Raw genomic sequence first — 13,287 nt, 5'->3', positions numbered from 1 at the left:
GGGGGGAAGCACTTGCCAGGAGACCTGGTGGTGCTATGGGATAAGCATCGGGCTGATGAACGACAAGGTCGTTGGTTCAAACCCACCAGCCACTCTGCCTGAGAAAGACGAGGCTGTCTGTTGTGCAGATTAACAATTGCGGGAACTCTTATTGAGGGCCGTTAGGAGTTGGAAACCCCTAGGTTTGGGTTTTTATTTTTTGGGGGGGATGGGTGGGTGGTGGAATCTTTTTGGGGCCCTATTCTTTTCACTCCAGATTTCATCCACAGATTCTAGTTCTTTGTCCCTCCCCCCTTAAGCTTCCTGCTAACCCTTTCTCCCCAAAGAGGAGCCCCACCTCCTGAGAGCAGAGGGGCTGGCCTGTGCTATTTCTGTCCTTTCTGGGATTCTTCTGAGAACAGATTCTTGTTTCCAGTCTGATTCAGATTGAAAACTTTCCCCTCGGCCTCTCACCCAGTTCCCGGAGGCTGGGTCTTTGCCTGATGACTCCCCTTGCTTGCTCCCCAGCTAGGCCCCTCCTTTGCTTCCCCCAAGGTTTCTCCTCAATTTACTCAGCTCTGTTGGGACCTGGAGGAGGAAGTCAGGGAGCCAAGAGGGAGTCACTCCCCTTGGCCCCAGGGGGCCCAGGGCCAGCATTTTGAACCTCTGAAGTAGGAAACTGATTTCCATGGCAGCTCCTGTCCCTGTGCAGAGGAGCCACCTCCAGGGCCCCATCCTCAGGTAGGTGCCAGGGATGAGGGGGAAGGGAAGAAGAGGTTAGGTTGCTTTTGGGTTCACCAAGGGTTGTTGTTTGGGGGAGGAGAGAGACCACCGCCTCACAGTCGTGTGTGTGTGTGTGTGTGTGTGTGTGTGTGTGTGTGTGTGTAACCATGGGTCAACATCTCCAGTTTTCACCCCTGTCCATCCTGCCATTCCCCTCTTTCCATCTCATTTCCTCTTGCCTCTGGTAGGTAGCGGCATGGTTTCCCTCCTTTGGACCCCCCAGCCTGGTTAGGGCCTTGCAATGCCCTGAATCCTCCTCTTGGGGTTTTAAGAACCTAAAAGCTCTTCCTTTCCTGACTTCCAGGCCTCTGGCTTGAAGTGATCTTCTTGGGAGTGTGGGTGTTGGAAGCTCTGGCAGGTTCTTCGGAAATCTCCTGAACATCAGCCACCTGGGGATCTAAAGAAATGAAGCGGGGCTGGGGGACAAGAGGAGGGGAGCCAAACTCTTCTAGGGTGTTGGGCTTCCTACTTCTCTTTCAGCTGGCTGCTTGGAGCTAGGAGAGGCTGGGGGTGCCAGAGATCCGGATCTGAGGCATTTCCCATGGTGCAGGGACCAAAGCGAGAGGAGCACGAAGTGGTGGCGGTGAAGCAGAGAGGGGTAGAGTGGAAGGCCGGTTGGAGGAAGCTTCCAGTTTTCCTTAGGTCTGGCGGAGGACTGGATCAGGTTGAGTGTCCTGTTCTTTGGGGAAAATGACCCTTCTGGTCCCAGATTCTCTGAGGGCTGAGCCAGTGGGTTGGATTAAACTTCTGTGGGGGAGAAAGGACTTCCTGTAGAAAAAGCTTGAGGGGTGAGGTGCGGTGAGGTGGGTCTGGGGAGAGCCTGACTTTAGAATAAGAGACTCCTGCCAGGCCCAAAAGGGGGGTGGGGGTTACAGGACTCCTGGAGGATAACTGAGCCCTTGGGTCCTTTCAGCTGCTCGAATCCTGACCCCTTCTTGGACTCCTCGCTTGTCAAATCTGCTCACCAATCTTTCTCTCCTTCCTCACCGGCCTCCTTCTGGTGTCTGGATGGTGTTGTGTTAAGATTTCAGCAGAAGCTGTACAGGAGCTCCTGGACAAGATCTCAAGGTGGAGTGTGGGGAGGAAGAGGAACTCGGAAGAAGGGTGTGCTCAGAGTCAACCCACGACCTCTTTCTCTTCCTCAGGCTCCCTGTTACGGCTTCAGAAACCTCGGCTCAGAAATCTCAATTGGCTCATAGCCTAGCAGCGGATTAAAAACACTCCCATTTTCCTTTTCTTTATTTTCTGAACATTTGCTGAGCACTTACTACGTGCCAGGCTGTAAGGAGGCCAAGATAAACAAGGCACTCACAGCCTATGGTGGGCAAACAGCTACACAAAAACTCATTAGGATGGATTGACTGATGCTGAAGAAGCTGTGGGGGCTGGATTCCAGCCTCTCTCTGAGCGAATTCGACGACTGGGCTTGTTCTACCCCAATCTAGTCCACGCTCGGGGCTCAATTAGGCTCCACACGTTTGGGTCGTAGGCCTTGCTCACTGGACTGCCACTGAGAAGTTGTGTGACCTTAAGTCACTTAAACCAAACCACACTTGCCGCCATCATGTCAGTGCTGGCTCACAGCGACTCCCTGTGACTGTTTACAGGAGTAGAAATCCCAGGCTCCCCGGCACCCCCTCACCCCAGAACTGCTGATGGTTTCAAACTACCAACCATGCAGGTCACAGCCGAACGGGTAACCACTACACCTCCAGGGCTCTTAACCACCTTTATAAGGTGGTTATAAGACTCAGATAAGGTTAAAAACCAAACCAAACTCAAACTCAAACACAAAGCAAAATAGACCAAACCCTCCTCCATCAGTCAATCCTGACTCACGGTGACTCTCCAAGGTTGCAAATCTTTATAGGAGCACACAGTGTCATTTCTCTCCCATGGAGGGAGTGGCTGATGGGTTTGAATCTTAGATCTTTTGGTTAGCAGCCTAAGCTAAACTATAGCATGGGAGAAGGGCGAGGAGGCCTGCTTCCATACATTTGTAGCCGCAGAAACCCCGTGTAGGACCACTTTGAGTAGGATTTGACTTGATGGTAAAAAAAAAAATCTAAGAAAGGAGCTGCTGACGATGTAGATGATAGAATCACAGGAGCTGGAACACTCAGTGTGGTTTGAGTGTCTCACAGACGAGGAGGCCTGGTAGCACAGTGGTTAAGTACTTAGCTGCCAGCAGAAAGGTGTGCAGTTCAAACCTACCAGCGATTCCTTGAGAGAAAACTTTGGCAGTCTGCTTCTGTAAAAGAAGCCTTGGAAACCCGGTTGGGCATCTGCATTCTGTCCTACTGCGTTACCACGAGCTAGAATTGACTCCATAGCAGGGGTCTTCACCTTGTTTCGTTTAGTTTTATCTAACCTGGGGGTAGGTGGGTAGGACAAGCAGTTAATGGGTTAATATGCTCAGTTGCTCATCAAAAGATTGGAGTTTGACTCCACCTGGAGATGCCTCGGAAGAAAGACCTGGTAATCCGCTTCCCCCAAGTCAACCCGGGCAAACCCAAGAGTGCACAGTTCTACTCTGAAACACACAGGGGCACCCTGAATCAGAATCGACCTCCCACCCCACCCCCCTTGGCAACTGGCATCTAACCTAGACTCACTCACTTCTCCATCTGGACTAGGGCTGGAGAAAGGTCTGTGATATGGACTGGGGGGTGGGGGTGGGGTGGTCCCCGCAGGGTGCTGGCAAGTCCATTCTGAAGCTTATCACATTTATGGGGACCCTCTGTATATGCCAGGTACTTTGGTAGACACTCTGCACATATTACTAATTCATCGAATTCCCTTAACCCATATAAATGATCATCTGTGTATTTTACAGATAAAGAAAATGAGGCTTTACAATCATGGTTGACTTTCAAGTGCATACAAATCATCTGGGACATTTGCTAAGAAGGCAGAGCCCTAGGCAGACCCTCAGGTGTTTTGGCTTAGAAGGTGTGGTGGGTGTAGAATCTGTATCTTCAACGCTCTGTATCTTTATCACATGTGATTCTGATGCTGGTGGCCTATGGGCCACAGTCCGATACGCCCTGAGTAGTTAGTGCTTACTTAAGGGCTCATGGCACGAAAGGGGAGAAGTTTGGGCATAGGATGCCTTCCTCCTCGGTGTTGGTGCTCAGTACATCGTCCATAGATACTCCTGAAGCTTGGGTTTGGCCTTGGAAATGGGTGTAGCAATTCCTTCCCGCCTCTCTCCCGCCTTCCCCGGGCCCTGTGGTGAGGATAACATGAGATAATGTAGGAGCAGTAGCTTTTTAAAATGTAGAGCTGGCAGCTTTGTTGGAGATTCTGGGAACACATGCAGATGAACACCGTGGGCTTGGCTGTTCACTTTGGGAGCCTGTGCATTTGGGGATGTGCGTTTCAAGCTGTGGGGTGAGAATAAAACTGATCAGTCTTGACCTCAAAGTGGGGAATGAGTTCGAAGATTAGGTCTTGCTTGGGCATGGGGGTGGGGTGGGGAAGGAGTGATTGGATTAGGGGCTGCCTTTGAGGCCCGCCTTTCTTCTGCGGTGGTGTCCCCACATTCGCTGGCCCCTCTCTGAAGTATCTAAGTCAGGAGAGGGGAGCCCATGCTTACGTCTGAGCTTGGAAGGGAGAACATAACCTCTTTGCTTTGTGATCTCTGGGTGGGCTAGGAAATCCTTTTATGTTGTCCACCCTCTCTCCTCTGTCCTGGTGAAGCCTGAGCTGGGGCCGCACTTGATTAAAAACTTCCTGTTCACATTCTCCTCCTTGTCCAACGACCCGCTGCCTCCACTCGGAGACACGGCAGTAGCAAGGCTACGCTTGAGATTGGAAGAGAGCCCACAGAGGGGCCTGCCATCTATTCTTCCAACTTCTCTCACTTTCCTGGCTTCCCCCCTCCCTTCCCCCATGTTTGTATCCAGGCCTAGAGGTGAGAGGTGACCTGTGAAGCTTGGTGGTGGTAGTTGGGGGTCGGCTATTTTGGGCATCCCGTGATTCCTGAGCTGCTAAGACCCCGGGATTCTAGAGCAGCTTCTGTTCAGGAATGCCATTGTTCTTCCTCCCCCAGCTTCCCCGGAATTGATGCTAATTTCAGCTTCTGGTCCCTGACTCATTCTCTTCTCCTCCCTGACTCATGGGTGACCTAGGGTTTCTGAAGCCCCTCTTTGTGAGGAATTGTGATGGCCACCATTTCACCCCGTCTTGGTCTTAGAAGTGGGGTGGGGCTGGGAGAAGGAGCTGAGAGAGAGGGATATACTTGACTTAAAAAAAAATCAGCATTTAGTGTCAAAGAGTTTTGCTTGCTCTATGATGGTCTAGGCTAGACTGGCTAGACTTCTAAGAAGCCTGTGGGTTAATCAGCAACCCCTAGAATTCACAAGTGCAAAATATGAGGGGCCTGCCCTTTCCAGCAGAGAAAGCCTCCAGGAAATGAGAACCTTCCCATCTCCTTGGCTCCACCCTGACCACTTTCTCTTTGGAGAAAGCCGTGGCTGGCTGGGGCCGAGGCAGGGGACAGGTGCTATAGCTGCGGGCCTGGGAAGGCAGGGGTTAATTCTGCTTTGTCCTGGCTGATGGATTCTGGAATCCTAATCCATTAGCTCTGCCTGGATGGACTGAGGCTGGGTGAGAGCATTCAGAATGGTCTTTGTTCTGTGTCTTTGCTGTCCCTGGCAGGGACAGCGGGGACTGGGGACATATACCTCCCTGTCACCTCTATGACTAGGGAAAGAATCTTGGGGTTTATTGTGGTTGCTGTGGTTCCCCACACCCTCTCTCAAGGGAGACATCACTTTTAGCTTGTTATTGCAGACAAAGACACAGATCATCCTCAGCATACCACCTCTGAGGCTTGTGTCTGCCTAATGCTGCTGGGCCTGGGCAGTTTAACCAAGAGTTTGCAGGAAACACTGACAAGGGGAGGGGTTGAGGGATCAGATGGTGGGTGAGGACAGTAGAGTCAGGAAAAGCCGGGGATTACGTTTTGGGGAGCGGTAAGCTGAATACCTCAGGCACTGGCAATAACCCGGCCACAAACACATTAGCCGCTGTTATTTTTGTTAGAATTATTCATTGTTTATGGAAGACGGACTGTCACTGCAACATGCACCCTAGTGAGGGGGCTTCTGGTGTCACGATGAGGCAGCAGGGCCTAACTAAGCGGGAGATCCCTGTCTGCTCCCCCACAGGCTGCGCTACATGGTGAAGCAGCTGGAGAATGGGGAGGTCAACATCGAGGAGCTGAAGAAGAACCTGGAATACACAGCTTCTCTGCTGGAGGCCGTCTACATAGATGAGACTCGGTGAGCGTGGTGACGCCGGAGATGGGGGAAGATAGCGGGCAGACGCAGTGATCCAGAAACACCAAGGAAGACCGAAAGCCAGCGATAAGGAATGCTGGTGGCAGGGACAGAGGCAGGAAGAAAGACAGTGGGGCGGAGCAGCTATAAAGGGCTGTAGGTAGAAACGATGGCAGAGCTAGTCAAGCAGAGGGACCAACAGAGATGCAGAGATAGAGACCCTCAGAGAGCCGGAAGCCGGAGCTGGAAGGGACCTGGATGCTCACCTAGTCCCAGCCTTCTCCCTGGCACACTCAGGGAGCCCGCCACAGCTGTTCTGCCAACAGGGGGAGCTGTCAACCGCACAGGGCAATTAAGCATTTGAACTGTGCTTAGCCAATTGACATGGGTATGTGAAATACACGCTCGGGGTTTTTTTCTGTATGTATGTCTTCTTTTTTAAAATTTAAATTATTTTCTTGGGGGCTCGTACAACTCTTATCGCAATCCATCCATTGACACACTAGTTTTTGAAGCGTAATTTCATTAATACAGTTGGTATTGGTCTCACGTAGAAACGGCCATACTTGAGATGGGTTGAATAGGAATCTCATCTGTTTGTTTTTACTTCGTGATGAAGCTATAGGAACATTGACAGCCCTTTCTGTGGCTTAGATTGGACTTTTCCTGGACAGTGCTGCTCTGTCTCAGCCTCCTTGACAGGTGATAGCTAGCTATCCCACTGCCCGCTTGAACCCATCCAGAGTTGGGATGCTCTACCTCACAGAGACCGGGGAAGTGTCAGAGAAGCAGAAATAAAAAGGCAAACTAAGCAAGAGTAAAGGAAGGGGGAGGCAGAGGCAGAAGGCCCTTGGCATAAGTTCCTGAGGTGGCAGTGTGGCTGGCCACCTGCTTTCTCTCCTTTGTGACTCCCCTTCTGTGGTCTCAGGCAAATCTTGGACACGGAGGATGAGCTGCAGGAGCTGCGTTCAGACGCTGTGCCTTCCGAGGTGCGGGACTGGCTGGCCTCCACCTTCACCCAGCAAGCCCGGGCGAAAGGGCGTCGAGCGGAGGAGAAGCCCAAGTTCCGAAGCATCGTGCATGCGGTGCAGGCCGGGATCTTCGTGGAGCGGTGAGGCTCTCCCACGTTCCGTTCGGCTCTCTCTGCCTCAGTTGGGCTCCTCTTTCCCAGCCACACGGGGCTCTCAGGACCTCCCCTTGAAGGATCGATCCACACACCCTTGGCTTGTCCCTACACTGCTTCCTGGCCAGACCTTCCCTCCTCAAACCTTCACATCTGGACCTCTCTGTCTTTTCTTTCCTTAGGATGTTCCGGAGAACGTACACGTCTGTGGGCCCCACTCATTCCACGGCGGTCCTCCACTGTCTCAAGGTGACCCCTGGTTTGGGGGGAAAGAGAAGGTTGGGGGAATGGGTAGCCATTGGGACATTCCAACCCAAACCCAAACTCTTTGCCATCAAGTCGATGTTGACTTATTATCCACCTCATAGGGCAGATGTGAACCGCCCCTGTGAGTTTCTGAGATTGTTAAGTGTGCGTAGGAGTAGAAAGCCCCATCTTTTCCAGCCGAGCTGTTGGTGGTTTAGAACTGCTGACCTTACAGATCACAGCCCAATGCTTAACCACTATGCTACTGAGAGGCACCTTGGGACTTCCAGATTCTCTCAAGCAGGGGGTTTGCCCTCCCCGGTTAGCCATCGTGCCCATGTTTCTCAAACTACTTTTGCCTGCTTGAGAGGAAACCTGTGTGTTCCTTGTCTCTTCCGGGCTGAGAGATCACCGAGGATAAAAGAGACCCAATAGCTCACTTCTTTGTTTGTCTGCTTTCCACGTGACTCTGGACTTATTGGGGATTTTGCCTGGGAGGCTCATTTCAACCCTTCCTGCTGCTGAGAAGCCCCTCCTGAGAACCTCCCGGCTTCATCTGTTGTTTCTCCACAGAACCTGGATCTCTGGTGCTTTGATGTCTTCTCCTTGAACCGGGCAGCGGATGACCACGCCCTGAGGACCATTGTTTTTGAGCTGCTGACTCGGCACAGTCTAATCAGTCGTTTCAAGGTGAGGCCTCGGCCTGCCTCCGATGTCCCGGCAGCAGCCTCCTGTTACTCTTCTGAAAGCTTTCAACCAAGTAGATGCAGTCGACCAGTGGTTCTCAACTTGTGGGTCTCGACTCCTTTGGGGGTCAAACGATCCTTTCACGGGGGTCGCCCCATTCATAACAGTAGCAAACTTACAGTGATGAAGTAGCAACAAAAATAATGTTATGGTTGGAGGGGGTCACCACAACATGAGGAACTGTATGAAAGGGTCGTGGTATGAGGAAGGTTGAGAACCACCGCAGTATAGACCTTTTCCCTCAAGCCCCATCAGGGAAGGAACCCTCTTCTCTAAGTCTAGCCTGCCTCTGACTTTATTTCCCGCTTGTGAGGGGACCATTCTGGGTCCAAAGCCATCTAGCCTGGGAGTCGGCTGGCACCCCCAGTTTTCCTTCCCTAACTTGTCCTCTCCAAGGTGCCGTGCAGTTCCCCTTCGGCTGCCCTGCCTCCTGCCTGTGGAAAGAGGCTCCGCGGTGCAAATGCTGTCAGCTGGGGCCCTTTGGGACTAGAGTCTCTCAATTTGTTTTCCCAGGAGCTCTGCTCAGGGGAAAAACCCAAAACTGGCCACTTCCTCCCATTCCCGCAGCTCTGGTCTCTGTCCAAGGACTGCTATAGAGAGGGAGCCGCTCCTGGCAGGCCGAGGGTGGGGCTGTTTGAGGGTGTGTGAACTCCACTTGCTCTGCAGTTTGGCCAGCCAGGAGGAAGAGGCATATGGGATTAAATTTCCCTCCTGATCCTGTGCTAGAAAGGGTGCATCTTTTGGGACTGGGGGGCAGGAAAAAACACTTCTACACGGAAGCACCTTTGGAAGGGGAGGGGAAGTTCACATTCAGGTGGGGCCGGGCAGGAGATGGTGGTGGTGAAGGGTGGAAGACCCCTGCATCCTGAGGACACTCTAGAAGGGTCAGGTGGAGCGTCTCCGCCCGGATGGGCTTTGGAAGGCTGCGTCCCCTTGAGCATAACAGGCAGCATCATGTGTGGCCTTCTCTGCTCCCCGACTCCTCTCTTTTCCACCCCTCTCCAGGGTCTCCCAAACTTCCTGAGATGCTCAGTCCGGCTTTTCCTTAGCGTCTTCCTGGCGCCTGCCCTTCTGCAGTGTCCTTCTGTTCCCAACAGTCCCGCCCTCTTCAGGAGGAGCACAGCACCATCTTCTTTTTCCTAAGACTCTCCCCAACGCCTGTTTCTTCTAACTGCTTACCAGTGATAGTCAAGATCCCAGCTTCTTCTGAACATTACTCTCCTACCCAGGACTAGGCTTGGGTACCCCAGGGGTCGCTGGCTATGTGGGGCTGGGGTTGACCTAGCCTGTCTACCTCGCTCCAAGGCACTTAAAGAGAGAGGGGTGGCTTATTGATTTAATTTTCTCTGGTGGTAGAGACCTTGTCAAGTGCCACATTCGCTTCCTGGGCATCTAGTCCCTCCCCTGCTCCCCCCTCCCCTTCCTTTCAGGGATGCCATGGCAACACAAAAGCAAGGGCAGTTGTTATGGAAACAGTCCTTTAAAATTCCCTGAATTTGGGGCACAGCCCTCCAGGGGTGGGGGAACGTGAGGGTCTGATAGATGCCTGGAGCCTTTCCCGTGTTTTCTACCCCTCCTTTCTACAGATGCGCCCCCCCCCCCACCCAAGCCCTGACTCAGTCCATCCCAGCCTTGGGAGACCAGGGACAGGTGAAGAGACCAGCCCTGCCCTCTGGGAGCCTTGAGTCTCTTGAAGGAAGCGGACACGCTCAGGGACACAGAGAAAGCAGAGCCCGGCACAGCATTGAGAGTAGCTGAGCACAGCTCTGGGCTGTGGTGCTTGCAGGGCGTGTGCGCATGCGTACGCGCATGTGGAGGGAAGGTGGTCCTTGAAGGCTTCTCAGAGGAGTCTAGTTGGAAAGGGCCTCAGCAGGTCATCTAATCCTGAGTCCCTCTCCCATGGAATTGGGTTTGGGAGTAGGCTGGGGTGGTTGGAAGGAAGGTAGAAGGGAAGCTTTCCTTTCCTTAAAATCCTCCGGGGAAATAATAATTATAGCGACTCTTTAGAGAGCACTTACTAATAAGTGCCTTGTACTTATCTCATTACATTCAAGGTAGGTGGTATCATCCTCATTCTGCAAATTCCGTATCTGAGGCGCCAGGAGGCACGTGACTTTCCCAAGGTCACACGGTGGGCAGGATATGAGCGCCAGGACAGGAGCGCAGATTCACGAGCACGCGGGGCCTGTGCACCGGCCGCTGCTGACCACTGCGGGGACTCAGCAGCCCCCTGCCATTCCTGCCGCCTCTGGATCCACCGCCACTTCCGCCCTCCTCCTGCAGATTCCCACTGTGTTTCTGATGAGTTTCCTGGAAGCCTTGGAGACGGGCTATGGGAAGTACAAGAATCCTTATCACAACCAGATCCATGCAGCTGACGTAACCCAGACCGTCCACTGCTTCTTGCTCCGCACAGGGATGGTGGTAGGTGCCCTGGGGATCGCTGTTGGGATTCAAGATCTTATGGTTGTAGAACGGAGGTAACTAGGCTGTAGTTCCTTTCTCATCATTCTCTTGGCAGTTCTTTTTGGCCACCTAAAGTTTAGGGTCAAGTTGAGTTGATTCAATTCTAGAGGATTCCCTAACTTAAAACAAAAAGAAACACCCCCCCCCCCACACACACACACACACAACTTACTGCCATTGAGTCCGTCCTGACTGCCCCTGAGTTGCCCAATGTGTAACCCACTACATTGCCAGGGCTCCGCAGAGGATTCCCCAGGAATCCTATATGCCTGGGCAGTACCGGGGCTGTGTGTTGGGATGTAGGGGGAATGTCCCAGGTTGGAATAGAGGCGAGTGTGTGGCCATTCCAGGGACACAGAGCGCTGACTGCATTGGTCCTGGGAGTTGGTGCCGCAGAAGAGAAGGCACGAGCTGACTGGGCTTCCCTGGGTGGGGAAGTGACTGGTCGAGTGGCAGCCGGCCCTCATCCCATCCTTTCCCCCAGCACTGCCTGTCAGAGATTGAGGTCTTGGCCATCATCTTTGCTGCCGCCATCCATGACTATGAGCACACGGGCACTACCAACAGCTTCCACATCCAGACCAAGTGAGTGGGGATGTGGCAGGAGCAAGGGGGGGCCACGTGGAGGTGGTGGCGTGGTTTCTAGAGTGCCCCCTTACGAGAGGCTGAGCACAACAGCCTCTGGCTCTGCAGGTCAGAGTGTGCCATCCTGTACAACGACCGCTCGGTGCTGGAGAACCACCACATCAGCTCCGTTTTCCGAATGATGCAGGATGACGAGATGAACATTTTCATCAACCTCACCAGGGATGAATTTGTGTGAGTAGAAGCCAGGGTCGGACATCCCTAAGAGACCCCTGCACCCCAACCCTTTGTTTCCGTTTCAGCCGTGTTTCAGGGCTGGGGGGGTGATCCCGTCTCTGATTCTGTCCACTCAGAGAGCTGCGTGCCCTGGTCATCGAGATGGTACTGGCCACAGACATGTCCTGCCATTTCCAGCAAGTGAAGTCCATGAAGACAGCCTTGCAGCAACTGGAGAGGTAGACCCGGCTGGACTGGGACTGGGACCAGGTCGGAGGGAGGCTGTGCACGGACTAGGGGCATGCATATGCTGACTGGCCTGCCAGGGCTTTGCTTGGACTTTCTTGGTTGCAGGAGCCCGAGTGCTCTCTGTGTCAGTGTGTGGTGTGGTGTGTGTGTGTGTGATTGTCTTGGGCTTATGCACAGTCCAGGCAGCCACTGTGCGGAGCGTACTTTGGACTAGGGGTTTAAGTTGGGTTTGCACCCTAAATTCAGGACAGACTTTCTCTGGAAGGTTGGGAGAGTCATGAAACCTTTCTGCACCCCAGTTGCCTTGCCTGGGAAATAGTCAAAATAATATACCTTCCCCTATAGCAGCGTGCCACGCGTTTCTACTTCAGTAGGGCTATTGAGAGAATTATATGAGTCAAGAGAAATTAAGGGACAATTGCCCTAATGACAGACCATTGCTTAAAAGTAGGTAGGAGTGTATACATGTGTGTAAGTGCTGGCTGTGTGTGTCCTGAAGGTGTGCGTTGATCCCTGTGTATGGTATCTTGTGGGGGGGAGGGTGTGCAGTGTTCGAGCATGTCACTGTTGGCATATTCATAATCACATTTATAATAATAATTACAGACATCTACTGAGCGCTTGCTGTGTGTCAGACAGGCTTCTAAGAACTTCTGAAAGAATTCCGCGGGGTAGATTTTGTTCTTTATTTCCAGTCTAGGATTGAGGGCATGGGCGTACAGAGAGCTCAAGCAACTTGATCGTTGTCACACAGCTCGTGCGCACTAGGTACACTGGGGATTCTGGTCGGCGCCCTGTGTTTCTAAGAGTCTGGGCTTTCCGCCATTAAGCTGTGCTGCCTCCTGTGTGTGTACATCTATTGGAGGTGCCCTCTGGGTGTGTGGGTGTGTGTGTGTAGCATCAGAGAGCATTCAAAGTTTGGGAAACTGTGTTTGTGTGGGGAAGGGAGGTGGGGAGTTACGTCTTTGCCTAAAAGACCAGTCTCCCCTGTTTTGTCACCTGCCCCAACCAGGATCGACAAGCCCAAGGCCCTGTCTCTACTGCTCCACGCTGCGGACATCAGCCACCCAACTAAGCAGTGGGCAGTGCACAGCCGCTGGACCAAGGCTCTCATGGAGGAGTTCTTCCGCCAGGTAGCATGGCGTCTTTGTCTCCCCTTGCCCACAGGGCCTCTTTTCTCTCAAGTGTTCTCCACTTTAATTCAGCCACCCGCAGCTTCAGACCAGATCCCCAAACCACTGGATAAAAATCTCATTATCCTACAAGCTTAGCTGTCGCTGCCAAATTTGCATGTCATTTGTGTATCACTTAGTTCCCCCATGAAAGGCTCAGAAATCCCTCTCTCTTCCGCCAACAACTCCCACCCCCTCAGCTCGGCCCCAGACCTGGCTGGTCTGACGGGTCCTCTGGAGCTTTGCTGCCCTGTCCCCTTCTCCCCCAGGGTGACAAGGAGGCAGAGCTGGGCCTGCCCTTTTCTCCGCTCTGTGATCGTACTTCCACTCTGGTGGCACAGTCCCAGATTGGTGAGTGCCCTTTCCAGCAGGGAGGGGAAAGAGTCCTGCCTGCCCTCCTCGAATGCCCCAAGCCATCAGGAACCCCTGGGCTAGG

The 13,287-nt window shown here is 52.9% G+C and overlaps 1 protein-coding gene across 3 annotated transcripts in view; it reads left to right on the top strand.

The window, feature by feature from the left end:
- Window positions 1-13,287, top strand: part of PDE1B (phosphodiesterase 1B) — a 29,315-nt gene that overhangs the window by 12,351 nt on the left and 3,677 nt on the right. For 2 of the 3 annotated variants that reach the window (XM_045296359.1, XM_004716900.3), the window contains exons 3-12: window positions 5,937-6,050; window positions 6,976-7,158; window positions 7,353-7,419; window positions 7,990-8,106; window positions 10,447-10,587; window positions 11,114-11,214; window positions 11,323-11,448; window positions 11,568-11,669; window positions 12,692-12,812; window positions 13,121-13,202. In XM_045296359.1, the coding sequence (XP_045152294.1) occupies window positions 5,937-6,050; window positions 6,976-7,158; window positions 7,353-7,419; window positions 7,990-8,106; window positions 10,447-10,587; window positions 11,114-11,214; window positions 11,323-11,448; window positions 11,568-11,669; window positions 12,692-12,812; window positions 13,121-13,202 (1,154 nt within the window). Of the gene's footprint in view, window positions 1-404; window positions 721-5,936; window positions 6,051-6,975; window positions 7,159-7,352; window positions 7,420-7,989; window positions 8,107-10,446; window positions 10,588-11,113; window positions 11,215-11,322; window positions 11,449-11,567; window positions 11,670-12,691; window positions 12,813-13,120; window positions 13,203-13,287 lie in introns of those variants that run through there. The other variant, XM_004716901.3, reaches the window with a different exon arrangement.

Source organism: Echinops telfairi, unplaced genomic scaffold (assembly GCF_000313985.2).
Source record: "Echinops telfairi isolate 266 unplaced genomic scaffold, ASM31398v2 ScPeMD7_7404;HRSCAF=8442, whole genome shotgun sequence".
Taxonomy (NCBI): domain Eukaryota; kingdom Metazoa; phylum Chordata; class Mammalia; order Afrosoricida; family Tenrecidae; genus Echinops; species Echinops telfairi.
This window is presented reverse-complemented; position numbering and strand designations above follow the sequence as displayed.